Source organism: Zeus faber, assembly GCF_960531495.2.
Source record: "Zeus faber genome assembly, chromosome: 13".
Classification (NCBI taxonomy): domain Eukaryota; kingdom Metazoa; phylum Chordata; class Actinopteri; order Zeiformes; family Zeidae; genus Zeus; species Zeus faber.
The window spans coordinates 7,236,184-7,260,984 of record NC_137198.1 but is presented as its reverse complement, the minus strand read 5'-3'; the positions used below and the strand labels follow the sequence as shown (position 1 = coordinate 7,260,984).

General features: G+C 47.3%; 1 protein-coding gene across 1 annotated transcript in view; it reads right to left on the bottom strand.

Moving 5' to 3' along the window:
• The window catches only part of stard9 (StAR-related lipid transfer (START) domain containing 9), a 55,792-nt gene extending 32,036 nt beyond the window's left edge, over nt 1-23,756 (bottom strand). The window contains exons 1-7 of the mRNA XM_080012728.1: nt 23,632-23,756; nt 18,648-18,717; nt 13,522-13,638; nt 2,494-2,610; nt 1,526-1,558; nt 992-1,053; nt 588-700 (exon numbers count right to left, since the gene is read on the bottom strand). Of these exons, the coding sequence (XP_079868854.1) occupies nt 588-700; nt 992-1,053; nt 1,526-1,558; nt 2,494-2,610; nt 13,522-13,638; nt 18,648-18,717; nt 23,632-23,678 (559 nt within the window). The 5' untranslated portion in view covers nt 23,679-23,756. The remainder of the gene's footprint in view (nt 1-587; nt 701-991; nt 1,054-1,525; nt 1,559-2,493; nt 2,611-13,521; nt 13,639-18,647; nt 18,718-23,631) is intronic.
• Between the last annotated feature and the right edge of the window lie 1,045 nt (nt 23,757-24,801).

Sequence of the window (24,801 nt, the reverse complement as noted above, 5' to 3'; positions counted from 1 at the left end):
TGTTGGGACGCAGGGCATCGCAGGTGAATTGAACGTACGACCTCACTACAGTTTATTGCTAACCATCACATTTATCCAAAGGGCCGGTCTATATAAATACGTGGACCGCGTTTGGGCCCCCGGGCCACCAGTTAAAAAAAGGCTAAAGCACTTAAGGCCTTTTCAACTGGTGGCCCGTATCTTAGTGTCGAGGTTCCCCATTTTGGCTTTTAGAAGTGGGCACCATTTAGCAGCTATAAACCCTGAGAACCAGCGCCTCATCTGGCCTCCAAATTCAAAACACTTGACTTAAGGCAGCAAAGCTGAATGTTGTTTCAGTTTCAAAGGGAGGTTTCACCCAGCTGTAGCACACGTTGAGTCAGGTTTGTTTGTAGTTACACTTTCACAGGGGGTTTAAAATGACCACATTAGCAGTAGAACGAGACTATTCTCCCACGCCAAACCTTGAAAACCTTGAGACTTGAAAGCCAGGTGGGAAACATACCAATCCCAACAAAAACAATATACGGGGACTTCAGCTTTATCCAGGGGAACAACACGGCGTCGAGTTCACCCGGGCGAGGGTATAGTTTGGTGGGAGGACTGACCTTGGACGTAGGGTCCCTTCTCGGGGTGTTCTCTGACCCTCAGCGAGGTCCTCTTGTGGGGCTCGCCGCCCTTCAGGAGGTCCCGCACGCGCTCGTTGTAGATCTCCAGGAAGCTGAAGACGGAGCGGCAGAATAACAAACGGATCAGAAATCAAAAAAACGCTTTGGCCGCAAGAACGACCAAAGCTTTGCTGCCGGTTCTTCTGGGTTTTGCACAAGGCAGAGTTAACTAGAGGAGACCTAGTTTTTAAACTTTTTGCGCCACTTACTGGAGAGCTAAAAGCCCGTTTTCCTCATTGTACCTTCGCGTTGTTCTTAATGTCATACTAAGGATGCTGAACACGCGTCTAATAAAAAAAATACAGACTCCTAACATCACCACTCAAAGCAAAACCCATGATTACCTGATCTCTACTCTGCTGGTGTTCTGTCCGTCTGGAAAGGTGTCTTCAGACCTGAAGAGCCCCTGGTGGGAGGAAGAAAGGAGACTCGAGGGTCAGCGGTTTGAACAATACCATCTATAATATCTGTTCTGACAGACTTGGATTTACTTTAAAATGATCTTTATTCATTTATTTGGCGTCTGTTGTTTTTTTTTGTATTTTATTTTATTTTTTTTACTGCTCATCACTCCCGGCGAGGTGTACAGCGAAAATGGAAATAAAGGTTGCGAGGAGCTTGAATTAATCCCCCAAATGGATAGAAGAGTAGAGGCTAACAGGTGGACGCAGGGGAAGGTGGAGGGAGCATGGTAGGGCAGCAAAGCAGTCAGCAATGCAGGCAGCAAAGCAGGCAGGGCAGGAGGGATTGGATGGTGAAATAGGCCGGCCTAATAAGGGCGTGGAAGCATGTGGCGAGGTCAAGTTGTCTGACAGAACTAGCTCTGCATCATTCATTATAAATTCTAAATATGGACATATTTATTTCTGTTATTTTACCTGACAGATCCTGGGGGTCAACCCAATGGAATCCTAACGACCAAAAAAGGAAAGAGAGAGAGTGAGAGAGAGAAGGAATCTGGTTAACTTCATTGACACAGTGCTTCCAACAAGCGTAACAAAAGAAATACTGTGTAAATAATGGCACGAAAGGCTGTTGGAACAAACAGTTACATTCAGTTGCTACTGGTTTATGATGCAATATTTAAACAACCAATATTTAAACCATTCAATTGGCAATATTTGAACCACATGGCTGCTTTGCTCTGTTTATTCCCTACATTCTCTTCCAGAGTTAAGCCGGCTTCACACCGAATCAGTACACTAGGGATGCCACGCTGAGTCATTTCTCCCCACCGGTTGATAAACTTGTGACAACACCGGTGACACTGGACATTTTACAACGGGCGGAGTGTCCCCGTTATGCACGGGCGCTAATAACGGATGGAGGGAGACGAGGTCGAGATCTAGACCTGCTCTGAGGCCTCCTAGAGCCTCCTCTCCTCCCGTGATAAGTGAAATGTGACTCCGCAGACTCTGCTGCGCGAGCACTCTGCAGAGGCTTTCAGTTTTGAAGCGTCTGACTAAGTATCATGACACATTTAGTATTTTACAAATTAGTTTTTTTATTTGATGAAACATCGACGCTGATGCGAGAAAATAAACAAAATGGGTTTCATTTCTAGTTTAAAAAAATTAAGAAAAACGACAGTGGGGGCGGTGGGCAAGTAATGTAATCGGTGTACGCTGTGTAACACCTGTAACCGTGGCAACCCTACCCTATACACATCCGACAGTCGGATCATCAGGATCATGGCCGTCGGATGAACTATGTCTGAGTTTCGCGGCACAGAATATGTTGGAGAAAATGGGAGAGTTTTTCCAGTGTATCAGTGTCTTCAATCCATCCACCCATCCATCCATCCATCCATCTATCAAATCTTCCCGCCCTGCTCCACCCTGCTCACCGAGGGTCCCATCATGGTGTAGGTCTTCCCGGAGCCGGTCTGTCCGTAGGCGAACAGACACACGTTGTATCCCTGCGAGGCTGCGCCCAGCACCGACACGCCCAGGTCCTGGAACACCTTAGTCACACAGGACGCAACAAACAACAAAAAACCAAACACGTTATACATTAAATATACTGTAAAGTCCACCCTCACCGGTGCACACCACACCCTGAAACATGAAACATGAAACATGCACAGACGTGATTATCACGTGTCCTCAATCCAAGATGGCAGCATATTATTCCCTGTCTTTGTTTGTCGTTCAGTATTTGTAAATCAATCTTTTATTTACTTTTATAGTTTTTATAATACCTCTTGTCAAATGTTCATGGCGTGTTGAAAGATGTAAAGTATCCTTCATATATTCACAGGCCAAAATATGCATCTTATTTTCTTATTTTTAAATGGCCTCTGTTGCTCAGTGCAACCTGTTGGGATCGTGGGATTTTTTTGCTTAGTTTTGTTTTGGAAACCGATATTCACAGGCCACAGCATTTCTAGGAGGTTGCTGAAGACCGCTATTATAGTGCTGCTTTCAATGGGTTTTGAATTTAAATGTCCCTCTGCTGAAGCTGAACCCCTCTTTGTGGATTATCCGGCAACCTGCTTTAGATTATGGTGATATTTTCTATACGACGTCTGCCCCTAAGGCTTCACATCTGGACACTTTCTACCACAGCGCTCTGCGGTTTGTCATACACTCTGAATCTCCAGCTCATCATTGTGCCCTCTGTTTGAGAGTGGGCTGGCCGTCTTCAGCCGTGAGGAGACTAAATCGGCACGTTGTAGGGAGCGGAACTAAATAAAAAAAATGTGGTTTCATACAACTGACACGACACGCCAATAAAAAACAAAATACAGCAACGCGTTTCCAGCTTTTAGGAAAACAGCAGTGATTAAATACAGCGGCTTCTCGACAACCAAAAACAAGGCCATAGGACAAAAAATTGAAAAAGTCTCAAATGGAAAAGACATCTCACTAGTAGTTTAAAAACAACGCAGCGTGTTTTCCTTGCGTTTACAGTGTGACCACATTGTGTTGAAACCAGACGGAGGCTGCATCGGTCACAATAGTGTGGCGGCGGGCCAGCGGCGGAGAGGTATCACTGCTTCCTGAGGAGGGGTTTGGCCAAGAAGGACCAAGGAGCTCAGCGAATACGAGCGTAAACACCAGAGTGGTATTGTGTGTGTGTGTGTGTGTGTGTGTGTTAGTGTGTCAGAGTAAGTGAGTGAGCATATGTGCGCAAGAAAAAGGGAAAATACATTTTTTCAAGTGAATGGGTTGAGAAAACAAACCTCACTGTGGTGGATTGCGGAGAGATGGGCGACCTGAGGGAGGGAGGGAGGGAGGAAGGGAGGGAGGGATGGGTTGATGGATGGATGGAGGCTCGGTGGTAAGCACTGTTGCCTCACAGCAAGAAGGTTTTGGGCCCTTTCTGTGTGGAGTCTGCATGTTCTGGGTGGGTGGATGGATGGATGGATGGATGTACAGTAGGGTTGGAGAGGGGTTGTCCACAACAAAGGACTCGACCCAGGCTCCTTGTTATCCTTCTCCCAACTCCACCAAGCCTCCTCTTCCTATGGGAGGACAGAGCCCTGAGGCTGAGGAAGGACCAGAACCATCTCCTCGTATGTGAGGAACATCTCCAGGTGGACAACACAACACATCAGGGCATGGCAATGGCGCAAACCCGATGATCACCGTCACACCTCGAAACAACCGAAAAGCCCCCCCCGGCCCCCTGCGAGGTGCCCCAACCACCTCCGGCCCACAGCAACACCCAGGCCTGGGAGACGCAACCTGATCCGGACCAGACCTCCGACGCAGCATTCTTTTACCCCTTCTACCCCTCGCACCAAAACATACACTGGAATTAGCGTGGGATCACCTCCCAGCGATCAGGACCTCCCTGGATCAAACATGGGAAATATTCTGGAGATACCACCTCAGCGTGGAAGTGTGTCGATGGGTTTACATTTTCATGGGTCTCTTTTTGTATTTTATATACTTTATTAATCCCTCTGGGGGGAGGGGGATAGTTATCTGCATGGGAACCTGCTCCAGATCTGGACCGATGCCTTGCCAGTGGCATCGGCAGGAATGTCTCACCCTGACATGCAGGTGTTCTGTGGAGGAGGACAGGGGAGATCATGCAGACTGCAAGGCCCCAGGGGGTTCAAACACCTTCTTGCTTGAATATGTGAGTCTCCTTGGCTGTGTATTAATTGGAGGTGTGTGTGTGTGTGTGTGTGTGTGTGTGTGTGTGTGTGTGTGTGTGTGTGTGTGTGTGTGTGTGTGTGTGTGTGTGTGCGCGCGCGCGCGCGCGTCGGAATTGACAGTCTGTGGTCAGTCAGAATGATCCAGATCTAGCCTTCTAGGAAAAATATCTAGTCTTCCAAAAAACCTGCTGGTGACAAGAGTTTGAGTTGGAAGAGACTGAAAGCTCTGGTGAAACGCCCCCCGGCTAGAACCCAGCCAGGGGCTGTTTGTTTGTGTGTGTGTGTGTGTGTGTGTGTGTGTGTGTGTGTGTGTGTGTGTGTGTGTGTGTGTGTGTGTGTGTGTGTGTGTGTGTGTGTGTGTGTGTGTGTGTGTGTGTGTGTTATTCATATTCATCAGGCTTGATATTGATCTGAGCCTTGAGAAACAGTGCATGTTGACACGACGGGGCGCGGTTCACACGGAAAGACTCAAGAGTCCCACAACTACAACAAAATGTTCTGACCACTTTTCCCAGAACCAAAGGATTGTAAACATAATAGCATCGAAAAACTCAACTTATTAAAGATTCATCCACCCTCTGATGGAAACTTTAATCGCCGCTGGAATCTACTTATGGCATAAAAAATAAAATAAAAACATGGGATGTTTTACATAAATTCTGGACTTGTGGTGTAAACCGGTAATTGTCAAAGCAGGTTTCGGGGACCCCCAGGGGTCCATAGTTCATCCATGAAAAGTAAAAGTTCTCTGGATTTGTGTCTGATATTTTGTGTCGCTATAATGTGACTTGTTCATTTAGATGATGTTGATTTAATTGAATACATTGTTTCTGTACTCTGTATTTTGAAATCGTTCAATAAAAATATTTGATTATAATTGAATATACTTTTACCCATGAATGTTTTCCACACGTATAGTGTGAGAAACATCATATTAAATATCAAATACTATCAAATTATTTTTCGGGGGGGTCCTTGGTTGGAAAATATATTTTTCCTCGAAGTCAAAATAAAATAAGTTTGATATTTTACATAATGTGTTCTGCTGATTACGATCTCCAGCCGACCTTTCACCTCCAGCCAATCACGTTTGTCGATATAGAAAGAAGCCCCGCTCCCTCTGGAGTGGCAGCGTCCAAAATGAGCAACTCGGAGAAGGAGAAAGATGACGCATCGTTAACATGAGGGCCACATACAGCCACATGAGGGCCACATACACCCACATGAGGGCCACATACACCCACATGAGGGCCACATACACCCACATGAGGGCCACATACACCCACATGAGGGCCACATACACCCACATGAGGGCCACATACAGCCACATGAGGGCCACATACACCCACATGAGGGCCACATACACCCACATGAGGGCCACATACAGCCACATGAGGGCCACATACACCCACATGAGGGCCACATACAGCCACATACACCCACACGTTGGCGTATTTTTGGGGGGGATATTTAAATTCCGACCCAAAGCAGACAGTAAATATCCACTGTGTAAACGTATCGACGAGGCGAGCTGACGGAGGTGAGCAACACCACAAACTTTATGATTTATTTAGATTCAGGCCGACGTGCTAAATGTATTTTGATTTGATCTCAATTTTATTTAACAGAATTATTAAAGCACCTGCACTTGTTACTTCTTGTTCTTGTCACTTCTTACTTACATTACAAGTCCTGTGCAATGTCAATTATATTAAAATTATATTGAGCATTTTATTTTCAGTTTTATTATTCATATATATATTATTATCAGGTATTATTATTATTATTATTTCTAGGTTCTCCTTGATATTTTATTATTTTATTTCTAGGTTACACAATGGCATAAAAATTTTATCGCAATAACATTTTTTGCAATATTGCCCAGCGCTGGTTACATTACATCATTTAGTTTTTCAATGCTTCTGCCTCGGGGAGCAGTCGCTCAGTGTGTCGAGATGAAGAGTCAAACGTTGTACATCGCCACGAGTTCCTCTCAACACTGAAGGACGCCACGCGTGTGTCCACCGCGCTCCAACGAACCCTGGAGCAGGAAAGTGTTTTGGGGCTGAATGGAAGCTCAAAACACACAAAGACAAAGAGCGAGGCAGACGCCGCCGCCCCCCCGTCCGGTCCTCCATCCTTCCAGACGGCCTCGTCCTCCCTCAATGGACAGAGAGAAAGAGAATCAACGCAACCCTTGTTAAACACAGACCCTCCTAAATAAAGACGCCACGGGGCCCAAGGACACACACACACACACACACACACACACACACACACACACACACACACACACACACACACACACACACACACACACACACACACACACACACACACACACACACACACACACCTTGGACAGTATTGCTGTTGTGTCCATGGTCCAACTTTGATCGGTGGTTTCTTCTTACAATGAGTGGGCAAAAATACTTTAAACTAACTCTGATGGAACTAAACCACGAGTAGTGAGTTGGGCTCATCACGACGAGCTTGTATAGTGCTACCAGTTTGTTTTTGTAGGGATTGAAATGGGAGTGAAAAGGGCGTTCAAATGTGAACAACGGATCAAATTAACCACACACACACACACACACACACACACACACACACACACACACACACACACACACACACACACACACACACACACACACACACACACACACACACACACACACACACACACACACACACACACACACAGTTCTACAGAAGTTTCACTTCAAATTGGAGGAGGCCGTAAAACTTTAATACCACTCTAATTACACACACACACACAAAGACCTACTTTCACATCTCCACACAATAGCAGCAGATATTTAGAGTAAAGGGAATGCAAACTCGTTTAAAAAAATAAGTAAATAAAAATCAGTAAACAGAGGCATATGTGATGTTAATAATAATAACAATAATGCATTTTACAATTAAGTAAAACTTTTTTTAACTGTTGTTTTATAGTTTAATAAACAGCAAATGGCGCTGAGGTTCGGGTTGTTTTGGGGTGTCCCGAACCTTGTCAGAAAAACAAAAAAAGATTCTGTCTGTTTGTGAATGAGCCATTTAGAGTTTTAAATGCGAAAAGAAGGATTGTATGTGTCACTGCGTGTGTGTGTTAGACTGTGTGTATGTACAGTGTGTTACTGTGAATACAATGAGAAAGAGGAAGAGAAACAGAGTGTGTACCTGTGTGTGTGTGTGTGTGTGTGTGTGTGCGTCCAACAAAGGAAGGTGCTTGGTACCTTCCTTCACCAGGAAAACACAAGCAGACAGGAGCACAATGAGAGGGGAAGAAAGAATATAGATTTAATTCTGGTGAGGAAACGCAGTGGAAACCATCGGGTCCAAAGGAGGAGGGAGGAGGGGGGAGGGAGGAGGGAGGGAGGGAGGGGATTTAAAGGTATATTTAACTCTCTGTTTGCTTGCGACGGATCAAAAATGCCTTTTTTTTTTTTTTGTTTCCTTGTTTCATTCTCCAAACGACAATTCCAACCGTCCAAAACTCCAGGAATTCCTTATTTTAAAAGGTGTTTCCCAACCTGTTTAATAAAATACTAAATCGATGAAATATTGTATACAAAGTTAGAATAACACAAAGAAATAATAATAATATAAAGGTCATTTCTGACGCCATTTCTGACGCCACATTTGCATTCCAGGGTCAAAGAGGGTCGAACGAGGGGAGGTTCTACTGAGCACGCTCCTGCTTGATCATCAGACATCCATTAGTAATCCAACGAGTCAGTGGTTCTCAACGTGGGGTCCGGAGACCCAACAGGGGTCCTTCATGAGGTTCCAGGGGCGTCACCCAGCTAAATTAAAAGTTAGAACCTCGCCTGATTTAATGTATAAGGCGTTGAGAGAATGTACAATTATGAGTGTTACGATCCTAGTTTCACTGTCCTCTGCCAAACTAGGGCACAGGCCGGTGCGGAAGTTTGGGCGAAATCAATGGAGCCTGTGGTCTAATCCATATCAAAGTGAGGGTTAGAAATACGCAAAGGGGTTAGAAATCCATGAGGGGACCGATCATGTGATGTCGCTCTCACGTCCACCCAGTTCATTTGTGGAATAATAATAGTCTGACCCACATTTAGAAATGACATCAGTAAACAAGGCCAAAGTGTGAGAGTGAGCGACACACACACACACACACACACACACACACACACACACACACACACACACACACACACACACACACACACACACACACACACACACACACACACACACACACACACACACACACACACACACACACACGCGGGGGGGGGGGGGGGGGGGGGCAAAGTTGGCAATATGTGGAGAGAAGTAGGGGAGGGAAAGTAGAAAGTAGAGCGCTGGGAGCCATGAAGCGTTTCGAGACAGTGGAAGAGAAGAGAGAGAGGAATAAAGGAAAGAAAGGATGACAAAAACCATGAGAGAGGGCAGCGTCGGGGGGGGAAAGAGAGCGAGGGAGAGAGAAGAGTGTGAACCTCGGAGTGCGGGAGCAAGGAGGGAACGTGTCAAAGAAATGGAGTAAAGAGAAAGCAAAGGGAGGAAAAAGGGAGGGGAGAGAGAGAGAGAGAGAGAGAGAGAGAGAGTAATGCTGTTAAGTCCTTTCATTATTGGCTGTGGCAAACATCAGTTTGGGATTTTATGTGCTTGTGAGTGTGTGTGTGTGCGTGTGTGTGTGTACACACCAAGCCACATTTAAAGAACATCGGCTTCTCGTTGGCTTCAACAGCCACGACGTCACCGATTCATTTCCCTTCAAAGAAACCTCTCGCACCCGGCGGGGGTGTGTGAAGGGGTTAAAAACAGAAAACACAGCCAACAGCCGGTCAGGAAAGAGATCAATGCTGATTTTTTTGGCAAAGAAAAAAAAACAAAAAACGTATTTAACACCACTAACGTGTCACCGAGCCGACCTGGTGACACTGAACCGTCTGTCTCCAAAGTGGTTTTAAACGACATTACATTACGTTCAGACGCTTTTGTCCAAAGTGAGCTACCACCAGTGGATTTTGTTGCAGCTGAAGCTCCTGTAGGAACAAGCAGCAAACATTAAAGAGAGGTAAGAACCACAAGCCCCAGAACAGCCATGTCAGAAGCCTCAATCAGAACTCCGCTCACATCTTTAAATGTCATTCCAGGCTGCTGCCACTAGGGGGGCAAAGAGTGATTCTGTGGCAGCGGAACCCTAACCCCCGTGCGCCGAAATTTAAGGACATCGCTCGAGTCACATCCATGCAGAGCGCTGTTCGTCTAAGTGGGGTCCGTGGCACTGAGCCAGAGCGTCCGTGTGTGTGTGTGCACCTCCTGGCCACCGTAGCTACAATGCGACTTTAACTGAATTGGTGTGAGATATATGGTATTAAATATCAAATAATATCAAATTATATTTGGGACTGTACTGTACGTGGGGGTGGGGGGGGTCCTGTGTTTATTATTCTCTCACATCGGGGGTCCTTGGTAAAGCGTGACTTTCCAGCAACTGACCGTGAGCCTTCACAGGGCGTGGTGCACGGCCAGAAGGAGCCGGTGAGAGAGAGGGGAGCGGCCCGAGGGCGGAGGAGAGAGCGACAGAAGGAGGGATGAGTGCAACAGAGCCCTCGCTTGTCATACTTTCACCCAATTTGTAGGTCAAATTAGCATGGGAGGGCAGCGAGGCAGCGGAACGGGGGGAGGGAGAGAGAGAGGGAGAGAGAGAGAGAGCGCTCTGTAGGTCAGACAGATAGGGCTGCCCCTCATTATTCAGACCTGTCTACACATGGGAGAGAGAGAGAGACAGAGCGAGAGAGCGAGAGAGAGAGAGAGAGAGAGAGAGGAAGTTAAGAGAATGCAGACAGGAGGGGGGGTTGGGGGTTTGGGGGATATGCAGGCCATGCATTCCGTCGTTTTTTCGCAGCAAACACCACAAACCCCCAACTGTTGCTGCAACCGACCGCGGGGCAAAGGCTGTTCGCTACACAAATAAATAAAGGCGGCGTCTGGAGGGAGGCGTCGAGGCTTGAAAGGTTCGTCAGGTTTGTTAGGTTTTCAGAGCCTCTGCCGGGAGCCTGTTCTGATGGTCTGACGGGCCCCTCCCCTCGGCCCCTCGGCCCCGTGGTGCATTACCGCTCATTCCGGCAGCGATGGAGGCCCGGCCCACGGTGCCTTGCTCAAGCACACTGCAGCAGGCTACCGGGAGGAGCCGGGGATCGAACCGTCGACCACCCTCCAGACGACTCAGGCTGAAGAGGTGGGAGTGCTCACTAATGGACTCTTTGAAGGGTTGCGCCGCCTCTGGGCTTGGCTCCCGGGTTGGGTCGGTGCAGCGTGTGCCTCGACTCGTTCCTGAACCTCTGGCTTGTAACGCAGGTTCTACCGCCCGGCTGCTACACCTCTTTCCAACAGGCTTTCCCGGATTAATTTGCTTGTTGACAGCGCGTGGTTCCCGCAGCCATTCGCAGCCGAACCCATGCGGGGGGGAGGGCGGGGCTACCTCTCTAAGCGTGGGGGGCGTGGCTACCTCTCTAAGCCCCGCCCCCTCATCTTGCGTTACAGGGATTAATGTTTACAGGATGCTCCGCTCTCATACAGAGGAACTTTTCTTCCCCCACCAGAGGAATCCCTGACACACAGACCCAGAAACACAGAGAATAATCACATCATGCACTCCAACAGAGGGACGGAGGAATGGAGGAACGGAGGGTGGGGGCGATTAAAAACCCCAGCATTGTGCTCCAAACTCAATCTCCAGCTGTGACGTACTGGCTTTGAAATGTAACAGCCCCCCCCCCTCCGGCTGGTGAAGCAGCTGTGTGCTTGGCAGGCGTGATGGAGGGTGGAGGGTGGAGGGTGGAGCTGTGGGGGTTGGGGAGGGGTCACAGCGGACCCGCGGCTCCATCTACGTCAACCGATCTCTCGCTTGTTCTTTCACCGAGTACCTCACACGATCCATTTTCAGCACATTTGAAGGAGCACAGTATGACAGGGTTTCCACCAATGGGAGAGCATCTCACTGTAGAGGAAGGAATCTGAGTCTGTCTGTCTGCTTGTCTGTCTGTCCTACACACTTAGTGGGTGTATGGCTGGGAACCCAAGCGCGCGGTGTGGAATTTGGTGCAATCTGAACACGCGACACGTGTAATATGAATTTACTTTCAATAAACAGCGAGTGGCTTCGCGGGGCGGGGACCAGGCTATACAAATAAAGATTAACTTACAAAGTATAAAGTTCAAGTTAATGTTTGGTAGCCCTATACTAACTAGTAACCCTATACTAACTAGTAACCCCATACTAACTAGTAGCCCTATACCCCTATAGCCCTATACTCAATATAGTCATCACAACACAGAGGCATCCCGACAAACCCGCTCCCCTCGGCCTCTCCCCTGGACTCTGCATCTGGCTTCCATTAGGGATCGTTCTTCAGCACGGTTTGAAAAACCCCACCACCCCTCACCACACCTGACAGATCCTCCATCTTTTCATCCGGTCTAGTCTGCCTTCTCCGTCTGAGGCAGAAAAACCTCTTCAAATTAAATAATATTAAAAACCAACGCTTAATGTTTCATGCATGTTGCGGCAGCTGAGGCAGCTCATTTAAGGTCAGAGAGACACCGCACTCGACCTCTTGCTCCACCCGTACGGGGGACCGGGAGGTGCAGTCTGGGATGGAGTGGACAGGCAGGGGTTAAGACCCAGTTTCCCGTTGTCGTGTTCCACTTCGGCCCGAGTCCCACGAGAGCGCAGCAGGAAGGGGGCGGCACTCGGAGCAAGCAGAGACACGCCCACTTCCCACCAAACCCCACGGAAGCAGCACTGACTGACATGTTTGATGGAGCAAGAGGGAGCCATACCTGGGGGGGGGGGGTTATGGAGGACGCAGCTCCACGCCCCCCTGCCGGAGTAACCCAGCGCAGCATGACCACGTTTCCCCTACAAGACACTTTTGTCCGCGACAATGTCACAAGCAGGATTTTCGGAATTCGGAATTTATCAAAGCCGGATGAACAGATCAGATCGTGGGCCAGGCGGCCCCGCCCATAATCAGTGCCTCGAGTCGCTCGGGGCCAACCAACCACGACACTCGGCACAACCTCGCCAGAGGAAAGAGGCGGCCAAAGCCAGATCCAGACACGCCCCACCCTCCCCAAAAAAGAGGAGAAGCGCTCCCCTGTCTGCTGCAGTGTGTGGGCCCTCACCACAGTCCCTTCTTTCACCAGCGCACACAAAGGCAGCCCAGAGAGGACCCCGCCCGGGAGGGGGGACCCCACGGGCACGGAGTAGACGGAAAGCGAGCTGGCTGATGCGTCGGAATATGGACAAGTTTCCCCCAAATCAGACGCGTTTCAGTGTCAGTTCAGTGGCAACCACCCGGCTGTGGCCCTCCCGAGGGTCCGGCGCAACCCTCCACCACAATCGTCACGCAGGGACGCAAGGAGATCATCAGCCAATCGCAGGGCACCTGGCATGAAAGACCTTCCGGGGAACAGATGGAGCTGATATCCGCCCCGTCCATCCATCCGTCCATCCATCCATCTCAAGCTCTGTCCATCCATCTCTCTTGCTCCGTCCATCTTTCCGTCTTCTGTGCCCATCCACCCATATAGCTCTGTCCATCCATCTATCTCTTGCTCCATCCATCCATCCATCTCTCTTGCGCTGTCCACCTATGATTTGGCTCTGTCCAGCTACCGCTCTCGGTCTGCCCAGCTCTCTACTGTAGTTCTGTCCATCCATCACTCCCTCCACCTCTGTCCATCTATCAATCTGTATATTATCTCTTGATTTACCTCTTCCTGTGAAGCATGCTGGGGATCTGCCGGATCCACAGACCAGTAGCAGTAGTCGAAGCCAAACTCCAGCAGCTTCTCCCTGGAATCCACGGCTCCGTCCGTCCGCCCGTCCGGCTGCGGAAGGACAAGACGGACAAAACACACATGAGGAACATGTAAATGCCCAAATAATATGCAAAGTGGAATAACTTACTAAGTACACAGCAGTAAATTATACCCTATAAAACCATACCAATAATGAATCATCTGCACCCACTGTACAGCACCCTTCTGTATATTTTTACATATTTGGCTTTTTCTGTCTGTTTTCTATGTTTTGCCTATTTGTCTATATTTGGCATTTTTTATTTTAAATTTGTCTTTGCTTTTTATTCTATTTTATTTCATTATTATTATTTTCACTTGACTTTTTATTCTATTTCATGATTATAATTTTTTTCTCACTTGTTTTATTCTATTTTAGTTTATTTATATCACCATGACAAATTGCTCCTGCACATGCAGCTGGCAGAATAGAGCGATTCTGATTCTGTTTCTGATTAAGATAAGTCTAAAGTTGGTCAGATAGGCCAAGAAAACTGATTTTTGTTCTGCAGAACACTAAAAACGTGGCCAAGTTCAAGTGTCTGTAGACAAAACAAAACAAAAGGACTGGCGCTCGAAATAGAAATTAAGCTGTCGCGAGTTCCCAAACCGCTGAACCGGCGGTGAACAGAGCCTCGGTAATGACTCTGGAATTAGGGCCAGGCTGTTCATTAGCAAACACAAACAGCAGCCCTGTGCTTCTTTATCGACGCCGGCGCTTTTACACCACTAACCTCCCTCCCGCTGGGTGGTGAGGCCAGACGCGAGAAACGATTTTGTCCGCAGCGAACAAATCCTCTCAACGACTCGGGAGTTTGGCGTCACTCCGGCAAAAGAGTCGTTAGTCCGCGACTCGGTGACTCCGGCAAAATAATTACTGGGGGTTAAATGAACGTGAAAAGGGAGTGAAGGCATTCGGCGTAGTTCATCTCGAGTGTGACGGATTTACACTTTGCATTTTTCCCAAATAAATACGCTTGACAGAGTGAGGGGATTCTTGTGAGTATTCCATTCACAACTCAAGAGCCGACTCTCCTGACTCGTCACGCCGGCTGAATCCAACCAACGAAGAGTCCGACAAACTGAACAAATCCTTTTTAACCGGGTGACTCGCAAACGGCCGGATCGCCAAAAACAGCCCAGCCCCTCGTCGCCATTGCTGAGAGCGGCCCGGACGTGCCCGGGCGGACGCCCGCTCTCTACGGGCGGCGTCGCCGCGCCACCGAGCATCGCTTCTGAACCGCCGGACTCAAGCGGCGGCGGAAAGAGGCGACGTGGCTCTTTCCGCCTCGTCCACAACAGCTGACAAGGGCCCTGGGGGTGAGCGGATCCTCACCTCCTCCACCGTCTCTACCGCCACCGTGACGTTTCAGCTACAATGGTAGTAAACAGCTCAGACAATAACAATGGTTTTTATACTGCACAGAGACACAAATACCACCGTGGACTGTGAACCTGGATTATACTTATACTGCATGCTGGACATCCAAAACCGGTACCACCGTGGAATATGAATATTAGGACTGTTGGTATATTAGGCTCATTGGTACTATTACCCTTATTAATACTGTTATTATGGCATGTTATCTACTGTTACTAACATGTGCAACCTTTATTAGTAATGCTGCAATACTGTAACTTGCACTGTACTGACTGCCACCTGCCATATTGCTTCACTAGTCGGCAAGTAGTTATCATCTTATCTGGCCTTATCTTATGATCACAAACAGAAAAAAACCTATGGTCAGCTCACAAAAGCCGCACAGCTCCACCAGAAAGTGGCTCCTTCCCTCCCTCCCTCCCTCCAACGCGACCTTTGGCCCACACTGCCTCCGGCCAATCGAGCGTCCCCGAAAACGTGAGTGTACGATGGTACGATATCGGACCACGGCCTCGCTGTGAGAGGCTTCAGGTTACAGGAACATTTGCCCCCCCCCCCCCCCCCCATGGGTGGGAGCGACCCCAAACGTTGTCTTTCTGCTCGAGGTCACTTCCAAAATACTCCTCGGACGGGTTTGGTCGTTTTCGGAGCCGGCTTGACCTATTCTATTTTGCGACCCTCGAGTTTATTGTTCCGCAAACGTCTGAGCCTCTGTTTTTCCTCCGGCCCTCTGCGTGGCGGGGTCCTCCGAAACCGTCCCACTTTCCCAAAATAATGATTCCACTGGGAGCCACGGGACTCGCTCTCCCGCACGACAGAAGGAGGCCATATGTGGCCCGTCTGCGTCGCATCGTTTCAGAAAAGGCCCGCCCCCCTCCCCCCATTGTGTTTTAGAGATCTAAACTTAAAGGAGGAAAACAGTGAACACTGATCTTATTTATCCATGGAGGGCTTGACACCTGGATGAGACAAACCTGCAGTTTGTGCAAAATGGCTCTCAGGGCTCAGGGCGGACGCACATCCAGCTCGTTGGGAGCATTTGTTCCGGTTCCCGGAGAACCCCCCCCCCTCGAGATGGCTTCGTTCGGGCACGCGTGAACACAGCAATCGCACTCTGTTCCGGACCAAATCAACTGCACCGAGACGCCACGAGAGGGTGGCATCACGGCGCGCTTGCTTCCGCTCCACGGAGCGGATTGGTTTGCGGTGCGTCTATGTACCGTACAGGCCATGCACGAAGGGACACACACACACACACACACACACACACACACACACACACACACACACACACACACACACACACACACACACACACACACACACACACACACACACACACACACACACACACACACACACACACACACACACACGAGGAGAAGGGGGTGCAGCAGTGGCACGGACAAACAGGACGTAGCCTTGATGCTCAAATTAAAAATGTTGTTTATATTCCCAACACCGGTATATAAATATCAAGCAGAAAGCAGCAACAAAAGCAGTCGTACACACGCGCTGCTGACGCTCCATTTACGTTTAACCCTCTGGGGGGGGGGGGTCCTACGAAACTTCCCGGAAAATACTGACCAATCACAAAACAGTTTGCAAGCGCATGGCGCTTTGTTTACCGTCCGCTTTTAGGCGTTGCAGTGTGAACACGATTCAAACCAAGGTCCAAGTGCAACATTTTAACATGAATAGGAACAAAGCAAAGGAATGACAGGTGTGAATAAATCCTTATAGGTTAGAGCCCGTCGGTTCAACTGGCCAAGTTTTCTTTTTCTTTATTTTACACATCTTTACACTCTCAAAAATGGAAAAAAAAGCCCTTATTTAATTTGCCAGGCTGAAAATCTGGCCCTCAACCGAATGCAGTTGAAGAGCCCCGGGTTAAGTCCTCTTTACACCCAATCCGTCAAACGACAACAACAATCGGGAAGTCCATTCATTTCAGAGAGTCGGATTCCAGGGCGCGAAAAGCTGTGACGCGCGGCAATAAGCCCCCCCTACTTTTTGATAAGCCCCGCCTCCTCCAATTTTCCAAATCAATGTGACAAGTTCCGCAGTCGACGCTACGACAGGACGTTGCGTCGGTCCCGTTTTTTTTTTTGGGGAACTGGGCTTAAAACTAAGTAAATTACTCACATACACTGTATATAATCATGATGTTATCATATATAATCATGATGTTATAATGTTAACATTGGCTGCCACCATACTCATACAATAAACTTTGTTCTGTTATTTTTGTCATTTTGGACTTTGTAAAAAACATCTAAAGAAGTTTTAAACTAATTCATGGGAAATACTTAATGTCCGGCTGAGCAAACTATTCACTGTTGAACTGGGGAAAACAATCTCTCCCATCCTCCTACATACAGTTCTTTCTGATGCGAAACCAGGAGGCAGTTCAGCCGACGACCAATAGGGGGAGGATCTGGCTGTCGGATACGTATACGGATTTTGGCGGGGTTAGCGGTGTATAAGTCATACGGTCCAAGAAATGACATCGAAATTATAAAGTTCCCCATAACGACAAAATCAAATTTCGGCTAATGTTGATATTATTACTGGTAACCAGAATATTTTCTCCCGTCATTCGTCAGAGAAAGTAAAACGCTGAACTCAGCACTGCTGCAGCGTCAAGAGTTGTGGAAATGTGGCTTCAGCCAATGTGACCCCCACTGTGACGGTGGGAAATACGACTCTGCGGGACCGTGCCAGACGTTTGAATATCAATCACAGCTGGAAACTAGAACGCAGCTTATTTAAAATGTCATCACATACTTTTGTGGCGGCATGAATAACAGCGAGCAGTGTGTTGCAAACGCAGCGGGGAGAGTCAGAGCGCCACACATCAACTACTACAACTTGTTAAAGCTCCATAATGTATTTGGGGAACAGGCTTGGGTGATTTCCAAAATGTTATATCGTGACGCAGTCCCGCCCAAATATCGTGATACACGGTATTATCGCGTATCATGTAAACTACTTTGAAATGTTATCCCTGTGCATTTTGTCATACACACTGACTGAGGAAAAGCTCGACTGCTTGAAGAATCTCAATCGACCGCTTTCAGGGGGCAGCCCCTAATATTTTCATCGTTAGATAGTATTTACTATATTTAAGAAGATAACAGTGAATCTGGGATCAAAACAGTCATTATTGTACGTTATGTTATGGCGCCATAACGTCTCGGAAATTACATAATGGTGCAAAGTTTAACTGTTCATCATTTCGCTAGGGACCCTCGAAGGAGGCCCCCCGGGGGTCACCGGACCACACGCTGGGAACCCCTGTGTTACTATGCGTCAGGAGGTAAATTAGTGTGTCAGGGATCGTGTGTGTGTGTGTGTGTGTGTGTGTGTGTGTGTGTGTGTGTGTGTGTGTGTCTAGTTGTCGCGAGTCCGGAATCGCCGCAATTATGGCAAACTACAGGGGAGTCAAACAGGAAGTTAAGACTGTAAACATCCTGTTTCTGAGATGGATGCACTCCCAGAGCCCTGACGTCACTGGGACCAACGCAAAACACACATGCAGCATTATAGAGGCAGACCACACACACACACACACACACACACACACACACGCACACACACGCACACACGCACACACACACTCACACACACACACTCACACACACTCACACACACTCACCTTGACATTTCGGATCCTCACACACTTCTCCTCCACCTGCACCGCCAAGCGTCCGCCTTCCAGACTCTCTCTGCGAACAGAAAACATCCATCTCAATAAACTGAATTACGGCGAAGCACGGCGGCGGGTTTGCGTCCCGCCGGTCCAGGCGGGTGCGGGTTCGAGTCCCGCTGCTGTGTTTAGGGCCCGCTTCACACCAAACCTGACAACAACCGGGAAGTCCCATTCATTCCTGTAAGGAGGTCAGATCGCGCACACGCGAAAGCTGCGACGCGCCGCGGTGCGCTCCGATGCGTGGGATTGAAGCTCCGCCCCCTGCGTGATAAGCCCCTCCTCCTCACTTTTTCCCAACCCGCGCGACAAGACGTCGGCCCAGTTTTTTATTGGAACTAAACAAAAACGAACCCACACTTTACCGCCACGCGATGCAAAACCCAGACACAGTTCCTCCGACAGCCGCTGGGGTCCGACTGTCGGATGTGTTTACGGACTCGGTGTAAAGCCTGCTTAGGTGTGAAGGTCTGTTTTGTTCATACTGCACTTCCATGTCCGTCTGTTTTTGGTTTTTTTTAAGCTTTTTAATGCCCACGCATTGTATCCTTATTTGATTTCATGTAACGTATGTTATGCCTCTTGTAAGGCTCGTTATATCAACCCTGTAAAGGAAATAAACACTAAATCTGTGGCTGGCTAATCACAGCGTCAATCAGAGCCTGTACAATCTAAACCTAAGCTGGACACAGGCTTAGGTACTGTATGCAAATGTTTCAAGGTGAAGACAGATCAACATAACTCCAATTGTAAAAAGATCAAACAAACTGTTGATTGATGATAAAACTTTGGAAAAATCACTGTATTTGCGCCGCTGAGCCAAACAAACGGCTCTTCTTCCTCTGGGTGAGGGAGAAGAGAGCGACCTAATTTGGACCAGTTCAAACGAGAGACGACACTTTCACGTGACCTTTCACTGTGATTCATTTATGTACTGTTCATCTGTGTGTGTGTGTGTGTGTGTGTGTGTGTGTGTGTGTGTGTGTGTGTGTGTGTGTGTGTGTGTGTCTTCCGTGAAATCGGCGAAACAGGCGGTGGGAGTGCCATCACTGACTGTTTGGATTCAAATAAAAACCGTCCCACACACACACACGCACGTGTGTGTGTGTGTGTGTGTGTGTGTGTGTGTGTGTGTGTGTGTGTGTGTGTGTGTGTGTGTGTGTGTGTGATCCCACAGCTGGAGTGTGTCTGATGCAACACAGTGAAAGTATGAAAGTGGAGCCGGTCACAGCGAGAAGTTAAACCTCCTGCTGTGGTAATTATACGATGTTATATACACTCATCATTAGTACATATGATATTATATGCTAACGATATTATCTACTAATAATCAGTATATATGATATTATATAATAAATTATGGTATATACTAATGGCTAACGGTGGGGAACAGTGTGGGAAACAATGAACCCCATCACCATCCTCGACGAGCTTCATTATGCCAACCCTCGCTGTGGCTTGACCCCAAAAAAAACCACAACAACCCCCCAGTCCCCAGTCCCATGCTCCCCCGGTGGGCGGGGGGCGGTGAGTGGGGGGTCAATGGATATGGGTGAACTTCTTGCGTCCATGGAGTACCCCGGCGCCGCCTATTTGCGTCATGATAGATTTTCCGCCATTTTGACTTTTGCCAAAATCGTCCCCCCCCCCCGCTTCCCGCCCAAACCCCTTCTACAGACATGGGCCAATGTTCATCAAACTTGGACCGCAGCATGTCTGGACTGCCCGGAATACAATTTATTCTATGGACATCTGCTACGCCCCATAGTTTGGCCACAATTAATTTGCCAAGTTGTCAAAAGACGTCTGGGCGGGGCCTATTTCACATAATCTGCCATAACACATCAGCGCAGTGTGGCATCATCATCCAATTTGGGGGATATGTTCAGGGAACGACCCTGAGGCACTGTCATGTATCTAGCGACGTTTAGTCAACAGGTGTCTCCAACCTGGTACGGGCGGTGAAAAATCTGGTGGATTGATCTGGAGGTCGACAGGTGGATATCTCAGTTTGCCTGTTTGCGTCATGACATTTCCGCCATATTGATGCAAGTCCAAAACTTTTTTTTTTCTTCTCGCAACTCCCGCTACAAATTTGGTCCAAATAAACAGAATGACCGCCATCAGCCGGTCAACTTGCAGCCTCAATTACACAGGGCTGGCAATGGCTGATCTGCATCAAACGTGATGGTCGGATGCACCCGTGTGCCAACTAATTACTCCGTCAAATGTGCGTTCACAATGTTATGCAGCAAAGCAGAAGTTTTCAATTGGTCAATTAATCAACTACCAATAAATAACACATTAATCGTTTCATTAACCATGTTTACATCAAAGATTTTACCAGACATTGCATTGACGCCAACATACTTCAGCTACCACAACAGTATTTTAATTCATATTTCTCCACGATAATGGCCGTTGGGGGTTCGATGTTTGTGCCATTTGCAATTAACCCAGCATTATTTTTGGTTTTGAGTAAAGCTCAATATCAACCATGAATGACACATGAAGTGCATTTCTGTAAAACGGTTCACTCGTTTCAGAGACGCGCCGAGCATAGATGACATCATCATCTCCGCGTTGAAGCGTCACAAACACCAGGACATGTCCTTTGTGACGTTGCCCTTTGTGAGGACCGGCCAGGCCAGAATGGGGCCAAGAAATACCGCGACGACGCCGCTGCCGCCGCTGCAGGCTTCTTGCGCAGTGTCCGTCCCGTCCAGATCTCCCGAGAAAAACCCTCAGGCCTTCGTTTTGATCTTGACCCGGGCCACGCCGGGCGCGGGCGCGGCAGACTGCGACCGCAAGGAGCTCGTTTGACGAACGTCAGCGGCGTGCTGGGAGTTGCGTCGGCAGCGCACGTTCAGGTCAAGCGCGTGAACTGAGGTCGCCGTCCGAAGGTTATTAGAACGCAAGGTTGGCGACGAGGATGGGAGTTCTATGTTCCTGCCGTTCCCTCCCCTGCCCGGTGAGCCGCCGCTTCCGTGGGCTCGTTTGAAACGTCGAGAGCGGCGGGAGAAGTATGTGACGTTTTGGCGAGCAGCCAGCAACCGAAGCTGCCAGTGTTCACACACCTTCTCTGGGAATATCACTATTAGTCCTAGAGATTTATTTGTTATACTTCTATGTATTATTTATACTAAATATGTCTGCTTATTATATTTATTATTATCATCATAATTATATATATGCACTCACACATAATGTATGTGCATTTTTTTTTTTTTATTAATTTATTTTTTTTACAATATGCTTAGGGGCCAGGCCCTTTAAAAAACTAGCTGATGATTAGATTTGTTTTAAATATCTTTCTGATCCAGCATGACCTTATCAAAAAAAATAATAATAAAAAATAAAGCTGATAAAGGATATAATCAAAACTAGAGCCATGAAGCGCAGATTTGCATGACAGTGAATATTAGGTACTTCTATTTTTAGTCGGTCTGTTATTATGCAAAACTCCAGGAAGAGCCGTTGAAAGGAGCATTGTCTGGACCATCAGGCTCTTGTGGTCCTACTGCAGTGTCCTGTCGGTAAAACCACCATCACAGGCTCCAAGTTAGTGTAAATAGATATATAGTGCATATAAATATAAATCTGCACCCTCTGCCTCTCCTTGTGGAGGCGTCAGGGTGTCCATGCTGCAGTGATTTGGGCACAGGGTAATTTGGGGGACCCGTGTGGGGCTCACTAACTTGGTACAACGCTGCTGCAACACTATAAAGTTTTACTGCACTGTTAAACCCAGGAAGTTTTCTTTCCAAAAATAAAAAATAAAACGCTCATTTAAAACACGGGTGAATTTGCTGGAGATGACGGCGCTGATCATGAAATGCCATTTAAAGTGGTAATCCATGACATTGTCTGCTTCGGGTGAATTACACTACAAATCCCAGAAATGACAAATCGTTTTTTCACGTCATGTTCTTCTTCTGATTGATTTGTGATTCCTTGGTCGTCGGAGGTGGTGGGGCTGTTTTTAATGCCGCTTCCATGCTGCACCGACGACGCACACCCAGCGTGTGGAGGAGCACATGCATAACGCAAACACGTCGAGTGCCTGTTTCCTCATTATACGCCAGCAAAAAAAAAACAACAACAAAAGAAAACAAAAGAATCTAACGTGTGGGATTTTTTTCTAACAAAATAAGCTTTGCGCTTTAATTATTTAAAGAGGCGTGACAGAGCGCCTCCGTGCGTTGCAATGACATTTCACTGCATATATGGATGAACTTATGTGACAGATAAACCTCTTGAACTGATCTCTCTCTGTCATATATGATGGCATAAGTCATTTTTTGACAAAAAACTTTTTTTGGGGCCTAAATCATCCCCTCATGATGCTGGCCACCTCTGGTAAAATCGCCCACCTCCTCAGTGTGTCAATAATCATCTATCGCCATAACATTTTTGAATGAAATCATGAATGAATATGATACGTTTGGTTCAGTTGTTTTGTGTTTTCTGAAAAAGAAACCCGACCAAATGACTTACGCCATTATTTTAGGGAGGCGACGATATGGGATTTTTTTTTTTTTGTTTGTTTTTCTTTTTTGTTTTTGTTTTTTTAAGCAAACCCAACTCATGGATTACCACTTTAATGTTGGACCGGTCGCCGATAAGTGTAGATAGTGAAGCCGAACGGAGCCCATGGCCGCCCGTCCCCCCTCTCCCTCTCCCGTAAAGTGAGGAGGAGGGGGATCGCACACGGGATTCACTTTTTGGCCAAACAATGTCACGGATTACCGCCTTGACGTTTGACTTGCACGGACAACTGGCTGCGGATACACCGGTGGTGAAACGAAACAGTCTCGGTCTCTCGCTGCGTTCCGCAACTTTTTCCAAGGGTTGAGGGCGGGAGCCAGCGGACGAGCGACCCGGACTCCGGCGTCAAACAGACCCGTCAAAAACAAGAACCCAACGAGCCTACCTCGCGGTGAGGGGACGGACCCGAATGGCGACCTTCACATTGGCCATGGTACCGGGCGCTGAACTGGGAGGCGAGCCGGGGACCCCGGAGCTACCCCTGGGAACACATCGCGCCCGCTCCGCATGTCGCTCCGGCAGAACCACGGACGCTGCGGGGGGTGGGGTGGGGTGGGGTGGGGGATCCTCCGCCGCGCACCGCGTCTCCACGGGCGGCTCCCGAGCGCTTCTGAGCGGCGGCTGGAAGTGGAGCCCAGCGGCTCCTCCTCCTGGGGCAGGGCGGAGAGAGAGAGAGAGAGAGAGAGAGAGAGGGGGTTCCAGAGTTCATCATTAGAATAATAATAATAATAATAATAATAATTAACACACAACAAAATAACTAAAATAATAATAATAATAATAATAATAACAATAATAATAATTAACACACAACAAAATAACTAAAATAATAATAATAATAATAATAATAATAATAATTAACACACAACAAAATAACTAAAATAATAATAATAATAATAATAATAATAATAAACACAACAAAATAACTAAAATAATAATAATAATAATAATAATAAACAAAATAACTAAAATAATAATAACAATAATAATAATAATAAATAAATAAATAAATAATAATAAACATAATTAACACACAACAAAATAACTAAAATAATAATAATAGGTTAAAAAAATCCCTTATGCACACGAAACAAAATAACATAAAATAATAATAAATACAAAAAAAATAAAATTATCCTTAAACAGTGAGGGTCAGTTTATATACTTTGCATAAATATTGATACAAAAAAAGTATAACAAGCAAAAACATTATTCTTAATCTTTTGCTGCGGACCAACTGGAATTTCTTCACGGACAGCTAGGGGGGCCTTGGACCCCAGTTTGGGAACCCTGGGGGGGAATCCACACCATGGCTACGCCCTTTAAATCGGGGTAATGATCTGGGGGCCACTGGCCAGGTTGTCTTGGAATAAACCGTCCCATGGTTTTTTTTTATAATAAATGTTTTAGTTCATTGCTGAATATTGTTTGTTAGAAATAGAAACAATAAAAAATACATTTCTTATATTCATTAAGTAAGATGGTTTGGCTTAATAAACATTGTGCTAAAATGAATTTTTGGACTAGTGCTTAACACATGAAGATCATATTTTTG